The sequence below is a fragment of the Nomia melanderi genome, chromosome 12 (genome assembly GCF_051020985.1).
Source record: "Nomia melanderi isolate GNS246 chromosome 12, iyNomMela1, whole genome shotgun sequence".
NCBI lineage: Eukaryota > Metazoa > Arthropoda > Insecta > Hymenoptera > Halictidae > Nomia > Nomia melanderi.
This window is the reverse complement of record NC_135010.1, coordinates 15358041-15380845: the sequence shown is the minus strand read 5'-3', so window position 1 is coordinate 15380845 and position 22805 is coordinate 15358041. Positions and strand designations below refer to the sequence as shown.

The 22805-nt window shown below is 55.7% G+C and overlaps 2 protein-coding genes across 6 annotated transcripts in view; one reads left to right on the top strand and one right to left on the bottom strand.

The window, feature by feature from the left end:
* LOC116433651 (uncharacterized) overlaps positions 1–22805 on the top strand; it is a 35505-nt gene that overhangs the window by 4249 nt on the left and 8451 nt on the right. The window lies entirely within an intron of this gene.
* Positions 1599–21997, bottom strand: LOC143175134 (uncharacterized). Of its 2 annotated transcripts, XR_012999801.1 has the most exons (5): positions 21041–21997; positions 12913–14011; positions 7338–7779; positions 5558–5921; positions 1599–2252 (listed from the first exon to the last, which is right to left on the bottom strand). XR_012999801.1 is itself a non-coding variant. In XM_076372565.1 (4 exons), exons 2-4 carry the CDS (start codon positions 13675–13677, stop codon positions 5635–5637), a joined length of 1494 nt encoding a protein of 497 aa, XP_076228680.1. In that variant the 5' UTR covers positions 13678–14011; positions 21041–21997; the 3' UTR covers positions 1599–5634. The 2 variants fall into 2 exon arrangements, 1 of the variants encoding a protein (XP_076228680.1); XM_076372565.1 differs by having other exon boundaries at positions 1599–5921.

The window sequence follows — 22805 nt, the reverse complement described above, 5'->3', positions numbered from 1 at the left end:
TACGGCTTTTACGGCTTTTACGGCTTTTACGTTTACGGCTTTTTTCTTAAGCAGACGATCGACGGCTTAACTTGTACTCTACCATACACCGCTATATACAGTCTACTGATACAGTGTGTCCATTATCATTGCGTTGGTAAAACGTATAATCCTATAGACTCGATTAATCCTAGCTAGGAAGCCAATTACTTTGAGTATCGTATCTCGTATTTATACGACTTACAGCACAGATCAATACAGACTACTCGCGCTGCGTGTATCCGTTTATATAAAAAGAACTATTTCAGAATTTTCCTTACCCTCCTTTCTTTTTTTTTCTTTTTTTTCTTTTTTCTTTTCTTTTCTCTTTCTTCTTTAATACGTACGTATCTGTTTCTTTTTCTTGGCGACATACAAAAGTGTCGGACCGCCGCGCTCTACCTGTCCTTTGCGAATTCAAGGGAATTTGTATGACGCTACGAGTAAAATTAACACTGTAACCCGTCGTCTATCGAATCTAGTTGGTTTCCAGAGTTTGATTTGTTCGAGAGGAGGGTACCGTGGCCAGACACTTTTACCGTCTTCTCTCTGTTCGACGCATTTTCGACACAGACTTTCGACGCGAAAGAAAAAGAACGGGTTTCCTTGTTTTGGCAGCGGTATACCACAGTGGCGATTCGTAACTATCGTTTTTCGAGATCCTTGTCGCGTGTTTTCCCGTTTAGCCGGTTAATTAGGACGATTATCCTCGTAACATCGTAAGCGGCCGGGCGGGGAGGGAAATGCTCGCGTGATGACGAACGATTAACCTTTTGATGTATCTTCTCGATATCGTTCGCGAAGGTTTCATCGCGAAGCGGCGCGTGTATAAATAACGGCTTGACTTTGTCGCGGTGCGAGCGTAAACGTTCCAACGGAAACTAGAACGCTGCGAGTTTTTCCTTTCACGGTTCCAATCGCGTCTGCGATTCGACGACGGTGCCGTTAAAGTTGCAGTACCCTTATTTTCCAACCGATTAGGTCTTACGTTTTCGTACCTCCGATATCCAATGGCTTATTGGGAACGTTAACCGGTCGCGTGTCTCTAGAGACTTCCGCTCGGTCAGGTTTTCATTAACAGATTCGGATTTTGAGCAGCGACGGATCGTTACAGGATGAATATGTTCAAAGAAATTGTCTATTCATTGGCAACGAGCGTTGGCAAATCGAAAAATTCGCTGATCGTTGCTCGAGGACTCCGGTTTCCAATGTTCGAGTTTCAGATTTCGCTTGGTTGTTCTCCGTAGTCGATCGCGGCGAAGGAATGGGTCGTCCACCGTAGACGGTGCTCCAAAAATAACTGGCCAACGCGTTCGGATGATCCAGGATGAAACAGGTAAATCGATTAAAAGGCTATTCGATCGAAACGTGCGAGATTCTCTGAAGCGATTTCTGTTGTTATTGTCGGATACCACCGTGACTGGGGCGGACGTTTATTTTCGTTGGTTTTCAGGTGGAAAAACAGCGAGAGTTGGCCACGTATTCTTGGATCGCCGTGTACAGAGGACGGATCGGCGGACGTTCGGGTGAATATCTGTCCCCGTATCTTCGGTTTAATCAAACTTTACTCGAACGATGCCCGACACCGGCGCACGGTTTATCTGATCGGCAACGATAGTCACGTCGCGCTGTGACACACTAGTCGCGTGACTCGCATGAAAATCAGCATAGAACGGGTTCGAAACGCGTTGGGATCGGGATGGGGCGGAGAGAAACGGAGAGAAAGAGAGACACAGAGTTTGCGTGCGCGGGAAACTTACCGCTAACGACGAATCTAGGAAAGTAATCGACTCCGCCGACCGTGCGCGGACGGAAAGACGTGTAAGGAATACGCGTAGAAAGAGAATTTACGTTTCGTTTCGTTCCGTTTCGTTTCGTTTCGTTTCGTTTCGTTTCGTTTCATGCATTTCTTTTTTCTCGTCTGTCGGTTTTCTTTCGTGATCAAGGACCGCGGCATGCGTCCTCGCAGTCTCCTTCGCGGGACCTCGACTTCTCCTGCACTTCCGGCTGGTTCGTGCTCGTTTCTTTTATTCCTCCGTTTCGCCGGTTTCCTCCATTTCGTCCCGTTCGCGTCGATTCGCCCGTTTCACCGGCCGCCGTCGTCGCGCGAGAGGAAATTCACTCGATTCGCCGACGCTCCGGGTCGCGCCGCGCAGACCTTGCACCCGCTGCGAACCGCGTTGCAGGAAAAGTGTACTGTGTGGATGTGGTAAATTGTACGGTCAACTTTACACCTGAAAATATTCGGCAAAGTTTGAATAAGCTCCGGGCGAACCGCGGATCGGCTAATCGCGGGCAGCATGCAAACGAGAGGACTGTGCGCGGTTCCTCGGAACCAGGGGTGGTTCTGATCTGAGCGAATCGATTTCGAGTGGAGAGGGAACACCGTGTGTTACTCCGAAGCTTTCGTGAACAGTTGCTGTTTCGATACACTTTTCCTGCGACGCGCGCAAAGTCCGCCGTTGGTTGCGGGATGCTCGACGAGGTTTCGAGAGAACGATCAAAAACCGTGGAAACCACCCCTCGTCCGCGGCTCTGTCCTTCTCACCGAAAGAAACGAACGTACAGTATTTTCTACATTTTGATTTGGTCATTCGTTATTTATAGTCCGTCGCGGTATCGACACGTCTGCGTGTGTGCTTGGTCTCGTTTTACCGTGTAGCTCGTTCGGTTCGCTGCAGTCTTCCTTTTTGTTAACGGTGTCCGGGTCCTGGGACAGGAGACCTAATATCTCTCTATCTTGACGCGATATAAATACCTAATAGAAATCCTGTACGCTATCTTCGGAAACGAGATGATCGTTCTACCGGGCGACGCTAACGAAGTGTCCGTCAATCAAAATCGTCGCTCTAAAAATACACCCGAAACGGAGCTACGTAATCGAGTTTCACGAAAATTTCGTCCGGTGTCGTTGAACGGACTTTTAATAGAAGGTTGAAACGGCTCGATGGAAATAAATAGATTTTACCCAGACGAAGAGCAATCGTTCTATGAAAATTCGACGGAAACGCGCGCAGCCCCAGCCTGGAAAGTTCCGCGTTGGCTGTCTTTCTTTCGAACGACCCTTCGAACCGTCCTTCGAAAAATTTTCCTTCTTGGACAAACGTTCCAGACGGGGGACGCTTACGGCGAAGGTACCCTGAAGATCGCGTGTCGCGCTACGGTCCCTAATTCGAGCAGGCTCCTAACGAAAAGAAGGTTCGCGCGTGACGCGAGTTCCTAGCTATCCGACGGCGTGACTCTAATTAGAATCGAACGGTTGGCGAGTCCAGCCGTGTCCGTTTAATTAACCTCTTAACCGAAAGTAGACGGAACTGAAAGGGGGCGCGTCCAGAGCTGTAGAAAATCTTAGTGCTCGTTCCAAGCTCTCCGGTCCGTGGGCGTGTTCGTTAAGGGGTCTAGGGTTCGTCGCGTTCGCGTTGGCGTTCGCGTTGGCGTTCGCGGCCGACGAATCGGCTGGTTAACAGATTAATCGTTCCCCGTGACGGGTTTTAGGAACATCGATAGCAGGCTGTCCCTCCCATTTTCTACTAGAAAATAATCTATCCTCCGACGATCAAGCACGAGTACTCTGTATCCGGCGTAGGGAAATCCTTGGAGCGCCGCGTCCGAGGACTTCCGAGGATTTCCGAGGCGGTTCAATTTCCGTTCAATCGTCTCTCGCCTAATTGAAATCGACGAACGCTCGTTCGCCGCGACCGATCCTCTCGCTCGTAGGAAAATAGGGGACCGCGATCCGACCCGACGACGAACGATCGCGCCGTCTTCTCTCTAGTATCTCGCAAGGGAAGAGGGACGGGCTGTTTGTAATAGAAAAATATGAACGACGCGTCAGTCCTCAGCAGTCTGGAGACTCCGCCCCGTGCGGCCGCGGATCTCGAGTTCGCTCGCGTACGAAACGGGAACGGCCGACACGATGTGCGTCCTCGTGTTTTACACGCGTAGCGGTGTGCGCGATTTCAGTCGAGACGCGAGTGCGTTTTCCTTCCTTCGAGGATCCTTCCGCGGTGCGTCGCCTCTTAGGGAAACAAGAGAACGCGAGAGGCGTTGATCGCGCTTTTCAATTGCTCGTCGATCGAACCTCGAGAGTCTCTCGACGAGTCCCGATGGCTTTCCTCTTGTTGCTTTTTCTTATTCTTTTCCTTCTTTCTTAGCTTCTCTTTCGTCTACCGTCGGTCGTTACTCGTGCAGCTTTTTCCCGCCGCTTCGAGGCAACGGAACCGTCGACGCTCGACGCTACAACAGTCGTTCCTCGGGAAAATGAAAGCTCTGGAGCAGCTGGTTTCGTTCCAGCCGGTAGTCCTAGCGTGGAGCCGCGCGCGAGAAGATTCGAGGTGTCGCGACTCGAAAGGAGAAAAGAAGAAGAAGAAGAAGCGACCAGAGGAATCGAAATCGGAACACGATTGCGGATACAGAAAAATCAATAGCTCGAGCGTGTTCTCTGGTTCGCTTTCGGCCGGTATACCGTTTCTACAAGCGCGTATATTGTCTTCTCGAGTTGAGACGCTGTTCCGCGAATCGTCTCGATTCCGAAAATTGTCTCTGCGTGTCCGTGTCCTCGTGCGTCAGTGTCGCGTGTGCTCGTTTGTCTATTTTGTACACTATGATCTAATTATTGTATTCTCGCCCGCTTCCACTTCCAGTTTCTTCGATTATAAAAAGTCCCGTTCGTAGGCTCTCGCCACTAATTCCCTGCTCGTCGTCGTCGATACTCTGCCCGGACAGCTCGCGGACGGTATACAGGGCGTTCGAGTTACCGATACCGATAATTCAGCCCTGCGCGGAGAGCAGACACGGGACCGGGAATAGTAAAGCGAATTCGCGGTTCTGAACGTTAGCCGAACACCAGGAACAACGATGTCTCCGTGTATGGTTCGGGTGCTAATTCATCGAGTTTCTTAGTCGTAAAGGAAGCCTTAAACGATTCCTATTGATTCGCAGAGTGGCAGATAAGATGACGGATAACGCGAACACCCCGTATACAAGGCGCTTCGCGAAACTGGGCCAGACTGCGTCTCCGAAACTGATCAACGCTTTCCGAATCCTGTTAGCGCGAAGCCACGCGTGGCCGGGAAGGAAGTAGGAGCGCATCTAACGTTAGAACCCGAGGAAACAGGCGAACGCGTCCGACTCCTCGTTTCGCGACGATCGAAAAGCCAGAGATGTTTCTTCGATAGATTACTAGAGCGGAGTGGACTCGGCTGTTGGAGCGTCTATAGGAAAATTCGAGAAAGCGAATTCCACCAATTCGGTAGTCGTAGCGTCGTCGCGCGAGAAAGGATCTCGAGGGTGGTCGACGAGAATCGAACGAGCTCTCTCTCCGCGTGCGAGTCCGGCAAGCGTACGCGGCATCTCTGGTCCTCGTACGGGGCACCACGCACAGACTGACCCAGTTGGAGGCGAGAAGAGCACCGGTGCGAGCAACCAAGCGGTCGAGTGGAATCCGAGGAGCGGCTCGCGTCGTCGCGTCGCCGATTCGTTTCTCCGCGCGGCTACGGAGGGTGTCGCGGCACGGTTACACTTGTACACGGTCGCTTACTTATACACGGTGATCTCGGCGGCCCGGTTGCTCCTGTAGAGGAGGCGGTTCGAGGTGTTTCGCAGCCACTTCCATAGTCAGGTGCGCCTGCCCTGGCCGGCCGTCGTTATTCCCGTGGCCGGGCTGCCGCCGTTCGACAGCAGCAGCCTCCTGTTGAACTCCCGCATCTCGTAGTTGTTGTTCCCGTTGCTCTTCTCCCGGGCGTTGCAGTTGTGGCTGGCGGACGTCGGCGTCGTCTCCTCGAGGATCAGCGCGCAATGGCTGTTCGTGTCGCTGTCCGCGCCGCCGTCCTGCAGGTTGTTCGCCAGCAGGGGGTGCCGGCCCGCGTTACAGTCCTCCGTTTGCAGCAGCAACGACGCGTTCCCTGAAACCGCGCGAAACGTAGCAAAGTATCTGGGCGAATCCTCGTTCGCGATCGACGAGTACGGTGCAAGGATGGAGAAGGGTCGACGGAATCCGGAGATGATAGCGGAGATTCGAGATTTTCGGGACGGGTCGAGGGCTGCCGGGATCCTCCGCCTTTGCTTTCTGTGCAAACACTCGCGTAAATCGGTACACGCTTCCCGCCCCCCCCCCCTTGTTCCACGCTCGAGGAATAAATCTCTCGGCTCTGTTTCTCCCGGACGAAGCGATCGGCGAACCGTAATCTCGCGGCGTTTCGCGATCTCGAACCGAAGCCCGGCCTTTCGAGCGAAAGCCGCGCAGGGTCTGGTCGGTTCCAATTAGCGTCGGAGAACTAGGACGTTGCGTGCTCGCGGGTAATAAGTATTTAGCGCTCGGCCCGGCCCAGCTCGCCGACCATAATTACAGGAACGATAGGGAAGCTCCGAGCGGAATCGCGGTTGGAAGTCGCGGCCGTGCCACCCACGACTGGAAAGCTCATATTTTTCGGAAGATAAACGAGGCCAGATTCTCCCCGCGAATAAGTTACTCGCGCCGGGCACGTAACGAGGACGAGGAGAATCGGTCGGGAGGTTTATCGAGATCGTTCGCGGAACGTCGACGCGGTTCAGCGGTTTCTTTGGAATCGCGGCGAGATTGATGGTGCTCGATGACAGGGCAAAGCTGCGTTCCGCGTTATCGATCCCGTTGCCCATTCTCGTTCCCGAAAACTGGTAATGAACCGGGTTGTTACGCTTCGTATCCGAGGCGAGACAGAGAGAGATCCACGTGCACAGCTGTCTCGGCGTTGGCGTCGCGTTCGATCATCGAAACGGAATCGGGATCGATCCGATCGGAGATCCGCTTTTCGCAAACTTTGCTTCCGCGTCCGGGAAAGGAGAGCCGAAGAAACAGGAGCGGTTCAGGGGGGCGGGAAGTAAGGGGTTCTCGTCGCGCGGAGAGGTCGGAAGCTCGTCTCGGACGTACGAGATCGGCGGCGTAGACGCGTCCTGGGAAGATGGGCGCGTCGTTCGATAAACGTTGATTAGGGTCGACCTCGGTTTCTTTCTCCCGCGGTCTCTGTCTCTTTCGTTGCAGTTGACCGGCTTCGCAGTCGATAACACTTACACGGCCGAAGGTGCGTCGAAAAGATCGGATTAACGGCGAAAGCTAAACGGGAAATAGCCCTTAGGGAAACCTATCGCGCGAACGCCGTGCCGTCGTCCGTGTCGTTGGCAGATTCGCTTGTACGATTAAACCCTTCCGGGGAATCCTTACGGGCGACGGATTGCCGTGTCCGCGATTGGAACAACGGAAGATTCCGACGCGGGACCGGGAATTAGTCGGTCCGATCGCTCGGCGGCGAAGGGGACGAGGACGATGACGAATTGATACCTACCGGAAGGGGTGACCGCGTTCGGCAGGGTGGTTCGCCTGACGACGCTCCCGTTGTTGGTCGCTTCCGGCATCACCTGCGAGAACGGCGGCTGGGCGAGGGTGGTGGCCGCCGGCGGCGGCTCCCGGAGCAGTCGTATCTTCTGTATCATCTCCCTTATCTCGTACCAGAGGATCCCGAGGAAGCAGAACTTGGCGAACGCGATCACGCAGAGGCCCAGCACGAAGAGCAGGTCCGCCGTCTTCCTGAGCCATCTGAGCAGCGACTCGTCGCAGCCTCTGGCGTACGGTTGCTGGCAGGTGTCGGTCGCGTTCCCGCTGGGCCCGCAGCACGTCTGGGGCCAGCGGGACTCAAAGTCTCTGGGACCGAGCACCCCGCAACACGTGAACTCCTTCTGCAGACGGTCCCACTGCTCGCTGAACCGCAGATCCTTGCCGTATTCCGCCTGCGCCGGAAATAGAAACGCTATAAATACGGTGGCGCACGGTGTCGAGGAACTGGGAACCTTCCAGTTCGAAACATTATTGATTTAAGGAAGCGCGGCCGCTACGGCCACCACGACGCGACCACCCCGACGACCAACGCGGCGACCAACGCGGCGACCAACGCGCGAAATCTATCTTTGGCCAAGGCACGGCACTTTTAACGCGACCGTTTCCTTCGGCGATCATTCTGGACGCGATCGAATCAACGAACCCCCCGCCGAGATCCCCGATCCACGGACACCTGTCTGTCGCCTCGACCGTGGTCCAATTCGAACGTTCGATCGAGACGGCGAAGAGCGCGCGCCGAGGGCTCGCGAGTTCCTCCGGCGGAGGATCTTCCTTTGAGAGCAAAACACAGTCGGCCTCTAGCAGCTCTAGAACCCATGAAGAATTCACGCTCCCTCCGAGCCGGCCGAAGGATGCAGGGTGCACGCGCACCGGCTCGACGATCTCGAAGCTCGTCGGCCGCGGAAACGCAGCCACGCGTTGAACAAAAGGGAACCGCGTTGCCCGCTTTTCACGCCCATCTCCTCCCTTCTCGCTGTCGTTCGTTTAACGAGCGGCCTCGTAAATTACCAAAGACGTTAACGGTGATTCGACGAGACCGGCCGGTGCGCTAACCGGGAGCAGGCGGAGCGGGCCGGCGAAGAAAGGGGCGAAGGTTTTACGAGCGCGGAGAAACGAGCGGGACCGCGACCCTACGGGTCTCGGATTCGGGTCGATTATTCGGGGGGGGGGGGGGGGGGGGCAACGGGCGCACGCACATTTTCCGTCGATTATGCGATCGACCCACATAAGAACCAGGCTAAGAGTAATGACTGCGGATGCGGGAGGAAGAACGAGGCGAAACGGGCGAAAGGTTGCCATTGTAATCTCCCTGACACTGATTCCTCGCCACGGCGAAGGGCGAAACCCCCGGCTCGGCCCGTCGTCGGTGAAATGGGAACAAAGAATTTTCGAAGCGGTTCGCCGCGATCCGCGTGACTCGGAGAGTCGCGCCGCTCGATAAACTCTCGCCTCGTTAACCTCTTGGCGCGAGATTTTTCGCCGTTCCGAGGGATTCGCGCGAGTCGCGCCGGTGCCGGGGGATTTCCCTAGACGGCCGTCGCGACTGTGATCGATAAAAATGCGTATCGAGCGATGCGAACGTCTCCGGGCGGCGTGTTCCCCGGAGCGAGCGGTAGATAAGCAGGATTTACCGGGAACTACCCACCGATAACCGACGTAATAATACCGCGGCAATATATCAAGCCTCGGCGCGATCAAAATTTCATGCCCTAGGCTCGACGGTGTTGCTGCGAGTTAAAGGTCTAACGCTCGAACGCCGGCGTCGGGGGACGAGTACGTCGCGAAACTGTCGATCGGCCGGCCGCGCGAGTGCCCGCGAATGGCCGCTTCGGGGAAGGCGAGAGTCTCGGAAATTGGTAACTTTCCATTATGTATCGCGCGGCCGTCGATGATCGATCGACTTCGGCCTCGTGGAAATCGGAGAAATCGCGGTTCATCGGTGCTCTCCGAGCGCGAATGTTTACGCGGATACGGATCGTTCACCGTGCATCGATCGCGGAACCGATCGAAGGGAAGTCGGTCCATCGATCTTCGGCGATTCGTCCGTTCTCCTTGGAACTCGGGAATCGTCGGTCCTTCCCGTCGGCGACGTTACCCGCGGTATCGTCCGTCCGCATGGCCGAGCGATCCGTCGAAGCGCGACTCAACCGGTCCAATTAGAGGGCGATCAAGTATCGGGTTTAATGTCGAGCGGCTGCGAACGGGAAAAGTTACTTGGCGCAAAGTTCCCAGGAAATACGTAAATATCTGCATTCTCGCTTATAAATAGCCGGCACCTATACCGGCTACGGAACGAATATTATTCATACCGTCGTGCGAGCTATAGGTATAGCGCTGCCCGTGTACCTCGGTCAGCCATCCAGGGCTCGGTAAGGCCGTTCGAGTTATTACGAGATCGAAAATTCCGGGGATCCCGATCCCGCCCGAGCGCTCGTCGCTTCGATACTTCGAAGTCGATCGCGCCGTCGAATCGGCCGCGAACCTCGTCACGGGGATTCTTCGGGGGAAGAGAAACTCGCAAACCGCTCGGGGACTCTTGCTCGTCGAGAAGCCGAGCCTCCGATCGTCGATCCCGAACCGATCCGTCGCGAACCGCCTCGGGCTACCGTCGCTGCATCGTCCCTCCGTCATCGGCGTTGTCGAAACGATTCATCGATCTCCCTTAACGCTCCGACCGCCGAGCGGTTGACGCTAGGTTGCGGAGCGCGTCACCTCGAGTTTTAGAAACATTCCTCGGTGAACGGTCTCGCCGACTCTTCCTTTCGAATGCACCTTTGAACCTCTAATTTCTAGACGTCGCTCCGGCCAGAGGGAAAACGGGCGCGGAGCCGCGGGAAAGTGAGCGAAAAAGGAGGAATCCGTGACAACTCGCGCGACTTCTCCGAGTTTAGGATTTACCGGGGAATTCGGGTTCCTCCGCGAACACGGTCGGTCGCATACTAATGCCAGCTAATACGAGTTGGACGCGGTCCACGTTCTCCCTCGCAATCACGGCACGAACCTGTCCTTTTTGCCGGTCGATACTCCATTGAATGTTACCCCGCGATAAGACCGGCCACGCCTCCGCGATTCTTCCTAGCTCGAACTCCGAACGGAAACTGATTTCTCTCCTCTCGTTCCTATTTATCGACTGCGCGCTTGTAACCGGCGCGTTGTCTCTTTCCCCTGGGAATTTCATCGCTCGGCGATTCCCGAGGATCCCGAGAATCGTGGAAACTGCGAGTTCCGATACGTTGCCGCTCGGTCCGACCGAAACTACAGCTTACTACTGCGAAACGATGTTCCCTTCGGATCGGTCGCTGGAATCGGACTTTCCTTCGTTCGCGTTGCAACTTCGATTCGATCGATCTATTAGGAATTTCTCGGGGGAATTAGAATGATTCGACGATTCCTGGAACCGGTTCGAAATACTTGGAAAGCGATCCGGAGGTTTATTTAAGATCGAAGAATTGGCGGCGGCTTCCGAGTCGCCGCGAAACTTTGATCGAGCAGCCTCGTAAATAATGCCGAGCTGCCCGTAGACGCTAGGGTATAATGTATCCGAGCTTGGCTAACGTTCCAAGTACATGAAAAGTCGCCTTAGCTCGCGCTTCCTTCTTTCTGTCCGCCGGAGGAGGACGGAAGATACGAACGCCGCGTCGAACGAGCGAAAGGGACGTGTCCGGTTGGGCTAGACTCGACTCAGCTCGCATCGAATTCGTTCCGATACAAGATCCGTCCCGCAGTCGGATGATCGCGACATCGGCGTTTTCGTTGATTGCCAAAACGGGCCACTTATTTGCCGCTTAACGGCGCAGCAGACCGAACTGCAAACAGTAAACCGAGTCCTCGCGATACTCCCGCACTCGTCTGCCAATGAATTCAAAGCGCCGTCTCGATCAAACGTTTCGTGCATTTTTCACGGGCTCGATCGTAATAATATTTATCGCGTTCCGAATTAGCATCGGAAACGAAAGGCGTGCGATCGTTTACGCCGAGAGGCACGATTATTCGGCATCGAATACACCCGCCGCAGCGGCGCGTTTATCCGCCGATGAATCCGAGTGTCGCTTTGATCGAGCGTTTCACACCTTTTTCAAAGACCTTGCTGCAACGAAATCTATTCCTTTCCCGTTTAATCGGGGAAACAAAGGGTACGAAATCATTCTCTCGGTGGAACTGCGATTCCGCTGATCAAAAGTCGCCCTCTCCCCGACGAATCCCCGCGCCAATCCGTTTCCCCCGAGAAAAGCCGCTTTCTCATCGCGCGGGAAAATGTAAATCCCCCGTACCTTCGTCGGCCGGAACCCCTAAACAAATTTCCAGCCGGCCAGCTATCCGGCTTTACCCAAGATACAACGCGTCGATGCGTATTACGACCTACGGAGATTCATTCAGTTTTCCTGACATATTCTTTCGCAACTACCGAAATCTCGATAGAAGAATCTGTCGAATTCCCATAGAAACATTGCATTGCTCCACAGCTGTAGGCTGAAACGTTCGCGTTCGATCCGAGCGCGATCGCCTGCCTCGAATAAGCGAAAGGAATAGTTGATCCTACGAAATCACGATCCTCGAGAGAGAAGCCTCCGCGGAGAGTCGCTTGATCCAAGTTTTTCCAAGTTTTTCCAAGTTTTTCCAAGTTTTCCCAGGCAACCGGCGAACCACGCGTATTCCCGGCACGCTGGAACTTCGTTTCCGCGGGTGCTCCGTTAAACTGGAACGGTTCGAGAGTCCTCCACGGTGGTCGAAGGGATGCCGGATCGGTAGAAAGATTTTTCGCGAAAGTGCTAGTGCGCGGCAGCTGCGCGACGAGTTACGAGCGCCGGGACCGCGCTGTATCGGGTTCGCCGTCTGCCAGTAACGGCTCCATCCGCTGCACTCGATCGCTTCAACCCTCTTCAAGGATAATACCGCGTTTGCTTTGTCGTCGCGCGAGCAGATCGATGTCTGCCGAAAACAGACCTACGCGGGCCACTCGTTTTCTTCTATGTTCTATCAGACATTCCGAGATTTCTCGAAGGATTAGACTTCGAACGGACGAAGATCCACGCGATGTTCTAGGGGACAGTCGACAGAATCGAAAAGTGCGAGACGCATAGATTAGCCTTCCTTCCGACTGGAATATTCGAGGCGTCCATACCGCCCACATTTCCATCCGACTCGAACCGGACTGGTTCCGTTAATCGAGTCGTCCAATTTTCGACCTCGTCCCGCGGGACGCGATAATCCGAATGGTCGTGGCCAATTCGGTGGAAGTTCGACGCGTACTTGCGCGGGGAAACTCAGGGTGCGTTCGCCGGATTGGAACGCGCGCGATCGCGGATCGGTACCATCCCCGTAGAGCCTCGCGAGGGGTGAGTTCGATCTCGCGATCGGTTTCACTGGCAAGGCAGCCGAGGCAAGGTCTCGCCGCGGGGCTCGCGGCGCGATGGAAACGTGACGGCGATGCGGTCGCCGGAAGATCGATAAACCACGGTAACGGCGGAAGAGAAAATAGCAAAGCTAGAGTGGGAGAGAGAGGAGAGGCGCGAAAGAAGACCGACCTGGAGTCGTTGCCTGAGGTTGGGCCTGAGCTCGGCGATCATCCTCTCGAACCGGAAGACCCAGGCGACCCCGATCACCACGTCGCCGAACAGCAACGCGAGCAGGAGGACCCAGTAAGCGTTGAGCAGCCTGGCGCTGAGCCTTCTCGCGGCTATGCAGCCCAACAGCTGCACCAGACCGAGCTGCGTGGCCAGGGCCAGGTAAGCGTAGAGCGCTGTCGGGTCGAACGCACGGGGCACCCCGGGGACAACGTATCTGCGTGGGTCACTGGTGAATAAAAGTGTTCGTGAGACCGCGGCGGCGAAACCGAGCGCGCTACCGAGCAGCACCAAGTTACAGGTGTAGATCCAGAGCCGGTAATATCGCATCGCGACGTCCTGGCCACGGTCGGCGCGTCTTTGGGACGTCGCCGACGTCGCCGCCTCCTCGGCGACGTGCGAGGGGTTATTACTCTCTTCCCTGTCTCCTCTTTTCAGAAGGTTGTCGATGTAGTTGTAGTTGTTGTTGTTGTTGTTGTTGTTGTTGTTGTTGTTGCTGCTGATGATTATGTTGTTGTTGTTGTTGTTGTTGTTGTTGTTGTTGTTGTTGTGGTTAGTCGTAGCGATAGTGGTGGTGGTGATGTCCGTCTCCACGGAATGTCGATACTCCTGCCGGTCGTCCAACAGGAACAGGAGGGGTGGTTTCGCGCTGCAGTCCTTGTTCGTTGTCTTTTGGCTGTGCGTCGACTGCGGGGTGACCGAACGTTGCAGCAGCATCACCGTCATACTATCGTGCCTCCCTGGTGCCCGTGTCCTCGTCCGAAGGATTGCGCCCCGGCTGGAATCGAAGCGAGAACCGTGTCGCGGACCGAAACCCAAGGGACCCCGAGGTTCCTGATGCACCGGGATACGACCGGTTCAGTCGTCACAAGGACCGCACCGTTGCGCGCCCCGAGCCTGCGTTCATCGCGACCAGCCGACCACCCCGATGATCCAACGATCCTCGAACGATCTTCTCCAGGTCCCTCTTCCTCCTCCTCCTCGCGTGCGATCCTTGTTCTCGGTGTGCTCGTCGTCGTCGTCGTCGTCGTCGTCGTCGTCGTCGCCGTGAAATCGATTCCTACGGGAAAAACAGAGCGAAAGCGTTAGCTGGATATCCTCGTCGCCTGCCGGCTAATCGCGTTTCGGGTGTACTGTTTCGAGGAGCTGGTCGAGTGGATCGTTTAGGGGAGCTTGTACGTCGGTGCTCTATGGATTAATAGATTGATGGCGCACTCGAGGACGACTGGATTGGGAATCGTCGCGCCCGATCGGGCACCACCTACTCCGGCTAATTATTTCGACTAGCGCCCTCGGGTACCGGTGCCCGGGGAACCTGAGTCGCGCGAGTACCTTCGACATTTCCCAGTTGTCGCACGCGTATCACCTTCGACGCGACGCCTGTGCTTTTTATCGCAGCGGACGTTCGCTCGTTAACGCTGGAACTACCAGTCGAAATGACTGGTTTCGATTTGTTTAGCAATTATTGATATCTTCGAAGCATCGAATATTCGAAATTATTTTGAAAATAAAGTTTCGCTTGAGTACTATAGTGAATGTCAGAGGAAACTGAAAATAATCTATTGTTACAATTTTTATAGGAATTGCATGTTAATCGTAAATGCTCGGTAGTTCTAGCGTCAACTCGGCCCTGAGAATCCAACGTCCGATAGAAGACGACTTTCTTTCCGTTGTCACGGTGCCGAGGATCGCGAACGTTCGCGACACATCGGCTCTATTCCCCGGGCGCGATTTACGGGAAGCCGAGTGGTTCAAGCGATTCCGTCGCCGGCAGTTAATGGATTGATCGGGAACGATACGATAAGATCGGCCGAGGTAAACGGGGCCGGCCGTTTGACCGGGCAGCGTCTGCCGGTAAACATCTACTTCTACAGGTCGCATCAATTCCACGAGCACTGCCTGCAATCGTGCAAGCCCCGCGACGAACCTCGGAAAACCGCGGGACGATAAATATTCCTAGACAGCGGATCGATCGCGAACAGCTGATGATATTCTCCGCTGCGTCGAGGAACAGCGGGGTTCCCCCTGTTGGCGGAATCTTTATTCTTCGGAACATATCGCGTCCATGACGTTTAGCGCCTATGAAACTTTAACGCGGTCATTAGTCCATATTTGACCCGGCGAGCTCATGCACGGAAGCAATAAAACCCTTTTACGGTGCAGTCGAATGCGGTGCGACGACTGCGGGCGAATCAGTGTGCACTGCAATCGAAAATACACCGAGAGCCTTTGATTTTTAAGAGATCGAACCCTTCGCGGGCGGAGATTCTTTGCAACGTAGAAAACCTCTAGCGGATGAAGCTAAGTTATACGCTTAATGGAAACTACGTGCCGATCTCTTGCTGGTCGAGCAACGAAATCATTTGTTTGCGACTTATTCCGAATAGGAAAGTTTCGTCCGCGAAGGGTTGAAGCTTCGAAATGCAGGGATCGAGGGCAACGTTCGAAAGATAGAAAATTCCAAGTCTCGTGAATACTCGTAGAATAGAATCAGAGTAAGCTCGCTGCGACAAAACGCTCGATCGCGGGACGAACGGACGCGCACCGTCGCATAGTAATTATTAGCCTCCGCTGTGATAGATCACGCGAAACCGGCGTACGCCGCGGAACGACACGAACCGACGAGCCCCGGTCGCATAGCGTGCGCCCCGTGAAATTCTACTTCTTTCCGACGGTCCTAGCGTGCGATAGGCGGCCGATTCTATTATCGATCCCTCGCGCAGGGCTGCACGGTTCCGCGGCGCGTTCCCTCCTCCCTCGTCGAGAGGAAACTGCGAACGGAACGTTCGTTTTAGTCGGAAACGACTCGCGAAAAATCCGGAGAATCGATTCGACCGGCAGGGGAGGGCATCGCCGACAACGCGGAAACGAGCTCGAGAGAGGGTTGACGTTCTTTTAATCGTTCCCCGGCTTCTACGGGAAAAGATTCAGTCGCGAAAGCGGGCTCCGGCTCGCGGCGGATCCGCGACGGTAGTCGGAAGCCGCGTTTCGCGCGCGATATTCGCGGAGATCGCGTCGAATCCAGGCCGACCCTCGAGAATATCAGTGTTCGGTACTGTTTCCTCGCGCGGAGGCGAAAGCCGACCGAATGGGACGCGTGAATTGAATGAAAATACACGTTCCACGCGTGCTGCGCGGGCCCCGGATTAGCCGGGAGTCGCAAACTACTGGAAAACGAGATGATTGATCGCGGTAAATAATTAGTTCCCGAGCCCGCGAATTTCCCCGAGCATCCGCAGTCTGCTCGTCGATACGACGAACTTCATCCGAGCGGAATAAGGTCGCGTGGGCCAGCTTCCTCGCGAATGCTGTTAACCGAGCTTCCCAATCGCGAGCCGTTCTCGATCCCCCGAGGTGCCGTAACGGTGAATTTTTCAAGTTTAATCCCGCGGAGTTAATCGAATCGCTTTATCGCCGAAATTATTTCCTCCGGTCGTTCGATTAATCCGTTCGAACGACGGTGCGAATCGTTCGAACTCCGCAAGAGGTTCCTCGTTAGAGCGGAGCAACGCCCACCCCCGTTTAGTTTCGCGTCAACGATTAATTCGACGGAGAGGACCGACCTTTCGGGGGCCGAAAGTTAATTCTAACGGTCGAGCCGCGATCGTCGGTCGACTTTAGGTGGAAGGATGCTCGGTCACGCAAGAATAATTGGGAAGGACGCCGGGGAAGCCGCTCCGAGGGAAATGGCAGCCGTCTCGGCCCTACAGTTAGTTGCAAATGTCGCGGCGCAATTACCGCCGGAAGATGAAGTCGTTTTAATGGGGCATTTAGAACTCGGCCCGACACGCGGCAGGACTCCGCGCAGGATGCTTTCGGAATTGTCGCGCAACCACCGCAGGAAGCTTCGTCTTCCAGCGAATTAGTTCCAGGGAATCCATCCGGCGAACGCTCTCTCAAAGGAGCGTCCGCGTCTTCTCGATAATCGCGAAAGAGGGAAGCGATTTCGAGCGACTCGGTGTCCCCGGCGAGGAACAAATCCTCCGAGTCCATTCTCCGGAGGAACGAAGCCGGCGTAGCGTTCGCGAAGCGATTCCGACTCGATCGCTCGGAAAATCCGTTCTTATCGGGTACGGAAAATTAATGAACGGACGGTAACGGCTGCATCGGAAGTTTCGCGCGAGAACGGCGCAATCCCGCGCCGGATAGGCGTCGAAACGATCCCGGTGATTGTTTCGGCGCAATGGGAAGCGCGATCTTTTTAATTTTACGAGCCGTTTCACGAGTTCGCCGAGAGCCGCGCGCTTCGCATACGCCGCTCCTCGCGCGGAATAATCGCTCGGCACGGGAGCGGCGATAAACGGATGATCGCGGAGCCGCGTCCGGCTGTCGTGAATTTCGTCGCTTCGACGAAATTATCCGGAAATCGTGACGTTCCAGGATCGGTTCCACTCGGAAATTCGTGTTCTTCGATCGCCAACGCTCGCGAGTAGACTCGGTGCGTTTGTCGCAGGTACGAGTGCGCAGAATACAAAGCCGCGAAGCGTTCGCGGGAATTTGAGGATCCTGTTGCTTTATTCCGCGCTTGTCGAGGACCTCGGCGCTAGAGCCGGCGAATTGGTTTTCCCTCTTTCTTTTCGCAGAAACTCCGAAAGCGCAGCTGCGGAAATTTCGATCGACTGGAATTCCGTGGTTCGTCGTCTATTCGACAATTTGAAAACAAGAGACGGGTTATTCCGGTACGGCGGTGAGAGAAGACGACGCAACCGCGAGATTTATACGCGTTGCGAGTAGTCTAATTGTTATTGCGCGGAGGAACAATGTCCGGTGCTTCTGCGGACCCCTTCAGGAACGTTCGCGCACCACCGGTCCGTTGTAGCGCCGCGCTGCGTGCTCGTTCGCGTTTAATTTAGCCGGCCGAAAAATATTTGTTCCCCTGTTTCGCGTACTCGAGAGGTGTTCCACCGTGAAAACTCGCCGCTCGCGAGACCGCGCAAAGTCCGAGCTACTCCGCGCGATGCACAACGGGAATATTGCGAGCAGCGGAAAGCGCCAATTGAAATCTCGGTTCGCTTGCGTTTTAACGCGTTGGTAGTTTTTCAAAGAGGAGTCTCCGCTTTTTCAATAATTCCGCGTACGCTGCCGAGTCGACGGTAATCGCGATCGCGATTGCAATTGGTCCGACTCTGCTCCGCGTTTACCGAGACGGTCCGCGCGGCTACTCGAGCGAAGAAGGGTGTCGGATAAGAGGACGGGTACATATGCAGCGTAGCGATTCCGAGAGTCCACACACGCCCGCCTCGCGGAAAGAAAGAGGGTAAACAGCCCTGCGACGCCCGAGGAACAGCGGGAGAGAGAAAGACGGACGGAAGATGATAAGAGAGGATACGAGAGGAGAATAGAGGAGAATAGAGGAGAATAGAGGAGAGAGAGCGGAGCCGAAGCGGGAACGACGCGCACACGTTGCAAGTGCTGTTGACTATCTGCAGCGGCCAAGTGCACTCTCGCCCGGCGATGTTGTGCACCGGCGAGTGGTGCATTGTAACGAAACACGGAACGAAATTAAGGGTCCATCGATCGCTTAAGTCCTCCGCGCTTTCGATACGGCGCGAGGAAACAGGCGAGATATCGCCGCTCGCAATTAGACCGAGAGGTTACTCGTTTCTCCTCGCGTTTCGTCTGCGACTCAGCCTTCGTCGTTGCCAGATTCCTTCGATAGAAGATCGAGAATTTTTCGGGAATTTCGGGAATTTCCAATTGCAAAGTCGCACGAAACGTGCAGCTTTCGTAACATCCGTTAGGGAAAACCAATCCAATTCGACAACCTCAAACGCGACAGTCTCAACGAGATACTGATGCGTTTCGACTCGTATAAATGTTTGTTTCACAAGTCTTGAGTAATCTGTCGATACGTGAAATGGAGAAATAAGATACCATTGTTCCCCTTATTTTGTGGATAGATTCCTCGTTAGTTGAAGAAAATGTCATCTGTATCTGATAAGGATAAATTGAATATTTCCGGTGACAAATTTTTCGAGTGCAAAGGGTTAAACTGTAGGACTATGAGTAACATCGAGTTTTCTGACAGTTTTGAATCCAGCTAACTCGAAAGATGGGTGTTCGTTCGCGGAACGACATCCTCGTGGAGGAAACCGACACCTCGATGTCGCACGCGATAGGAATCAGGTGGCGATCACGATACACGGGTGTCGCGCGAGGTGTCAAGGCTTTTCCACGCGTTCCCGGCTCGTTCCGCGAGGCCTCCGCCTCTACGGCCGAGGGATTTCGAGTAACGTTCGCTCCCGATATTAGAGGGGTTGTCAAACCTGCCCCCTCCGGCCGTGCCGGTAGTTGATTCGGCGAGATCTATGTCGGAGCATGTCCGCGATCACGACGTCCCGTTAGATTATACGATAGGGATAGGAATCGAACGGCGATATCCGCAGGATAAATGTGTTTACGACGTGGGGTGGCTGGGAGCGGGAGTCCCGTGAAGCGATCGTCACGGCGACTCGACTGCCGGACACCCTACATTCCCCGTTGTCGGACAAAGTGTTCGTCGATTGAATAAACTCCGCTTGCGTCCCGCTTGCGTCCCGCTTGCGTCCCGCTTGCGCGATACCGAATCATCATTAATGGATCCGGGATTTCGCGAACCCGTGGCACGGCCGATTACTCGGAACTCGAGCCGAGCGAAAAGTTTCACGGAGTTTCGCGAACAGTTTGTTCCACTTGTCGCTCGGCGAGGCCCCTGAATCTTTCAGAAAGCGAATCGAAAGTGTCTTCGATCGCTTCGGGAAACTCTGCCGATCGTCCGACGGATCGGCGAGAAAACGTCCGTAAACGCAGCCTAATTTCCGAACGACGCGTTCGCGCTGTCAACGTCCTGGTCAACGTCCAGGTTGTCGGAATGCCGATCGAGAAGGCCGAAGCTGGTCCCTTTTTCCTGGTCCCTTTTCCCTGGTCCCCGTGGCGACGGATGCGACGGATGCGACGGATGCGACGGATGCGGCCGGCAACAAAGGAAGCTGACCTTGTCCGGCGAATTAAACGACACCGCGGATGCCTCCGCGGAGAGAATAGGTCGCGGTCTCTTCTAATTAAATACCTCCGGTAACGCGAGGAGGAGACGGCCGGGGCGAAGCCGAGAGAAAGAGAGAGAGGGAAAGGGAGAGGCGCGAGGAAAGTTCGCGGGAAAAGGAGCTGCTCCGCGCTAGAACCGCCGAACGCTGGAAGCGGCTTGTTTAGAGGTTGCTGGAAAAATTACTCGGAAACGTCGCGCAAAAGCATCCGCGTGATTCGAATAATCGCGAAATAGGAATCTCGAAATGGGTCAGTTTTATCCGTCTGGTAGCTCCGCCGTTGATCGGCTATCGGCGCGAGCGTTTGCGACCGTTCGGAGGAGCACTGGCTGACGGAGGGAAAACTAGAAACGGACCGCGAAGAGAAGAGAAGCGAAGAGAAGAGAAGAGAAGAGAAGACGAGAGGAGAGGAGAAGAGAGACGGAGGATGGAGAAAAGCGGGAGGAAAAGAGGAGGGACAGCGTAGGGCGGCGAGAGGGGTGGACGTTATGCAATTCTCCTCCCGACCTTCCCGAACGAATTTATCGCCGCTTTCCTCCGGCCCCGTTTCTCATCCTGTGGATTCGTTCGAGCAGCTTTCCTCCACTGTCACGGCCCCGCCTCGATCGCCTCGGCCTCGACTCGACTCGTTTCCTCGGCGAAACGTCGTCCGCGCGAGGGTTAGGCGTCGAGCATCGGACGAGAGCCGAGGAAATCGGCGGAAATCGAGCGGAATCGAGAGCAGCGCAGCCGGCGAACGAAAGAGCCCATCCGTTTCCGGGAGACGAGGCGAGCAAAGTCGAAGGGCGCGAGGAATTAACGCGGCGCAAAGTAGCCGCCGAGGTCTCCGGTGTCGGGCAACCCCCACCCCCCGGCCGCGAGAGAAATATTTCAATAGCGTCGTCGATGGCTGCCCTCCGCACACGTGACACCGATCCCCCCTATACGTATTCGGGCGTCCGACGGAATTTCCGGGAAGCGGGACGGGAGGGAAAAGCCGAAGGACGGATCGGGAAACTCGGAGACGAGCGAGCGTTCCGGAGCGTTCCGGAGCGTTCGGGAGCGTTCCGGAGGCTCGATCCACTGACCTTTCCGACTGGACGTTTGCTTCAGCGCGCAGTCGATCCGACGCGCACTTGCTCGCGGAGGGCACAGGTATCGCGAGCGGGAACTCGCGCGAACGATAGTCCGGACGAGAAGGCGAGCGGCTCGGTCTCGATTAGGCTGGCGGTGCTGGTGGCGGTCGCGTCCCGTCTATAACCATCGCCGCGAGCGTCGTCGGGAGGACTGTTCTCCTGCTCGTTCATGCCAGCTCGTTTGTTTTCTGCGCCGTTTGGCCCGGTTTCTCGCGGCGGGCCCGTTCACCAGCGGCATGATCTCGCGCGGCTCCTCGTTCCACGCGTCATATTCTCGTCGGAGCGGCGGCGGCCGTGGCTGGCCTTCGCCGGAACGATCCCGTCGCCGCTGTTCCGCGGAATCCGTCGACACTCGTATCGCATAACGGAACGCAACTCGCGAACAACCGAACAAAACTGCTCGACCAACGGAAACGAAACGGAACGGAGTCGCGAGGGGACGGGACGGGACGAGAGGCGAACGAAACCGAACGAAACCAAGGAAAACGAAACGCGTTCCCGTCTGGCACGGGCACGATACTCCCGCGGCGGCCGGTTACGCGCGCGAGAACCAAGCGGAAGACGCGCGCTCGCTTCGAACCTCTCTCGCGCTAACACTGTGGCGGAGACGGCAGCGCGGCTCGCGTCGGGGGAAAAGGGTTGCTGCGGCGCGCGCGCGCGGTCTGCCTCGCTGTCAACGGCGCCCGAGGTAGGCAACCGGACTGAGTCGCGCGCTTGCACAGTGTCAGCGCGCCCGACAGACAGCGCGACCGCCGAGCTGCCCGAGCGACAGAGAGAGACCGGACGAGCCGGTCGGAGGGTGCCTCGCGAGGGAAAGGGACGGGGCCAGGAGGGGATGGACGGAGACGGAGCGAACACCGGCCAGGGGCGAGCAGGTGAAAGTAGGAAGCTCGATGGAAGGGCCGAGGAGGAAACGAGGCGGCGGACCTTAAGATGGAGGGGACCGAGCTCCACGGGGCGAATTAGAAAAGCTCGTCGGGCCGGGATGCGAGCAAGAGAGACGGCCCGCTTCCGACGGTGGGGGAAACCTCGGCGCGGCGGCCGGCGAGGGGAGGCTGGCAAAGAAAAAAGGCCAAGTTCCAGGGGCAGTTGGACCAAGGGAGGACGGAGCGGGCTGGAAGGAAACGCGTACCGAGCGGAATACGGAAAGAGAAAGTTGTAAAGTTGTACGTGACGGAGTAGACCGAGCCACCGGAGGAGAGGAGGTACGCGGCGAGCAAACGGGGACGAGGGGGTGGAAGCTAGTCGCGCGAAAAACCACCGGACCCGACGAGCATCGTTTCGGCGAGCGTCTTCCGGAGAATGCGAATCGCGCCTCGAGGGGGACCGACGGGACAGGCGAGGACGAGAAACGTGTAGAATCACGGGGAACACGATTCCGGAAGAAAAATCTCACTGGATTGGCCGGAGGGGACCGGCGGAAAGAAAAAGCGAAATGAACAAATGGGAAACGGAAGGGTGGAAAAGAAGCTTGCGCGGTAAAGGGGTCGCTCTCTCCCTCTTTCCCTCACCCTCTCTCTCGTTCCCCTTTGCCGAGTGGCAGCCTTCCGCTGAATGACTCTGCGAGTACCTTCAGAGAAATGCTTGTCTCGTAATTGAATCGTTGGGACGTAGAAGGAAGCGAAAGCGCCGCCGGAGAAAGAGTCGCTGGCGTATCTCCTTGAAAAATTCACGCTTTCCCCGTGTATTTATTCTCGGCGTCGCCAGCGAGCGGGAG

Coding starts and splice junctions, on each gene's coding strand:
- LOC143175134 (XM_076372565.1), bottom strand. CDS start 13,677: ATGACGGTGATGCTGCTGCAACGTTCGGTCACCCCGCAGTCGACGCAC. Junction 7,780..12,912: donor ACCTCAGGCAACGACTCCAG/GTCGGTCTTCTT, acceptor TTTCCGGCGCAG/GCGGAATACGGCAAGGATCT. Junction 5,922..7,337: donor GAACGCGGTCACCCCTTCCG/GTAGGTATCAAT, acceptor GCGCGGTTTCAG/GGAACGCGTCGTTGCTGCTG.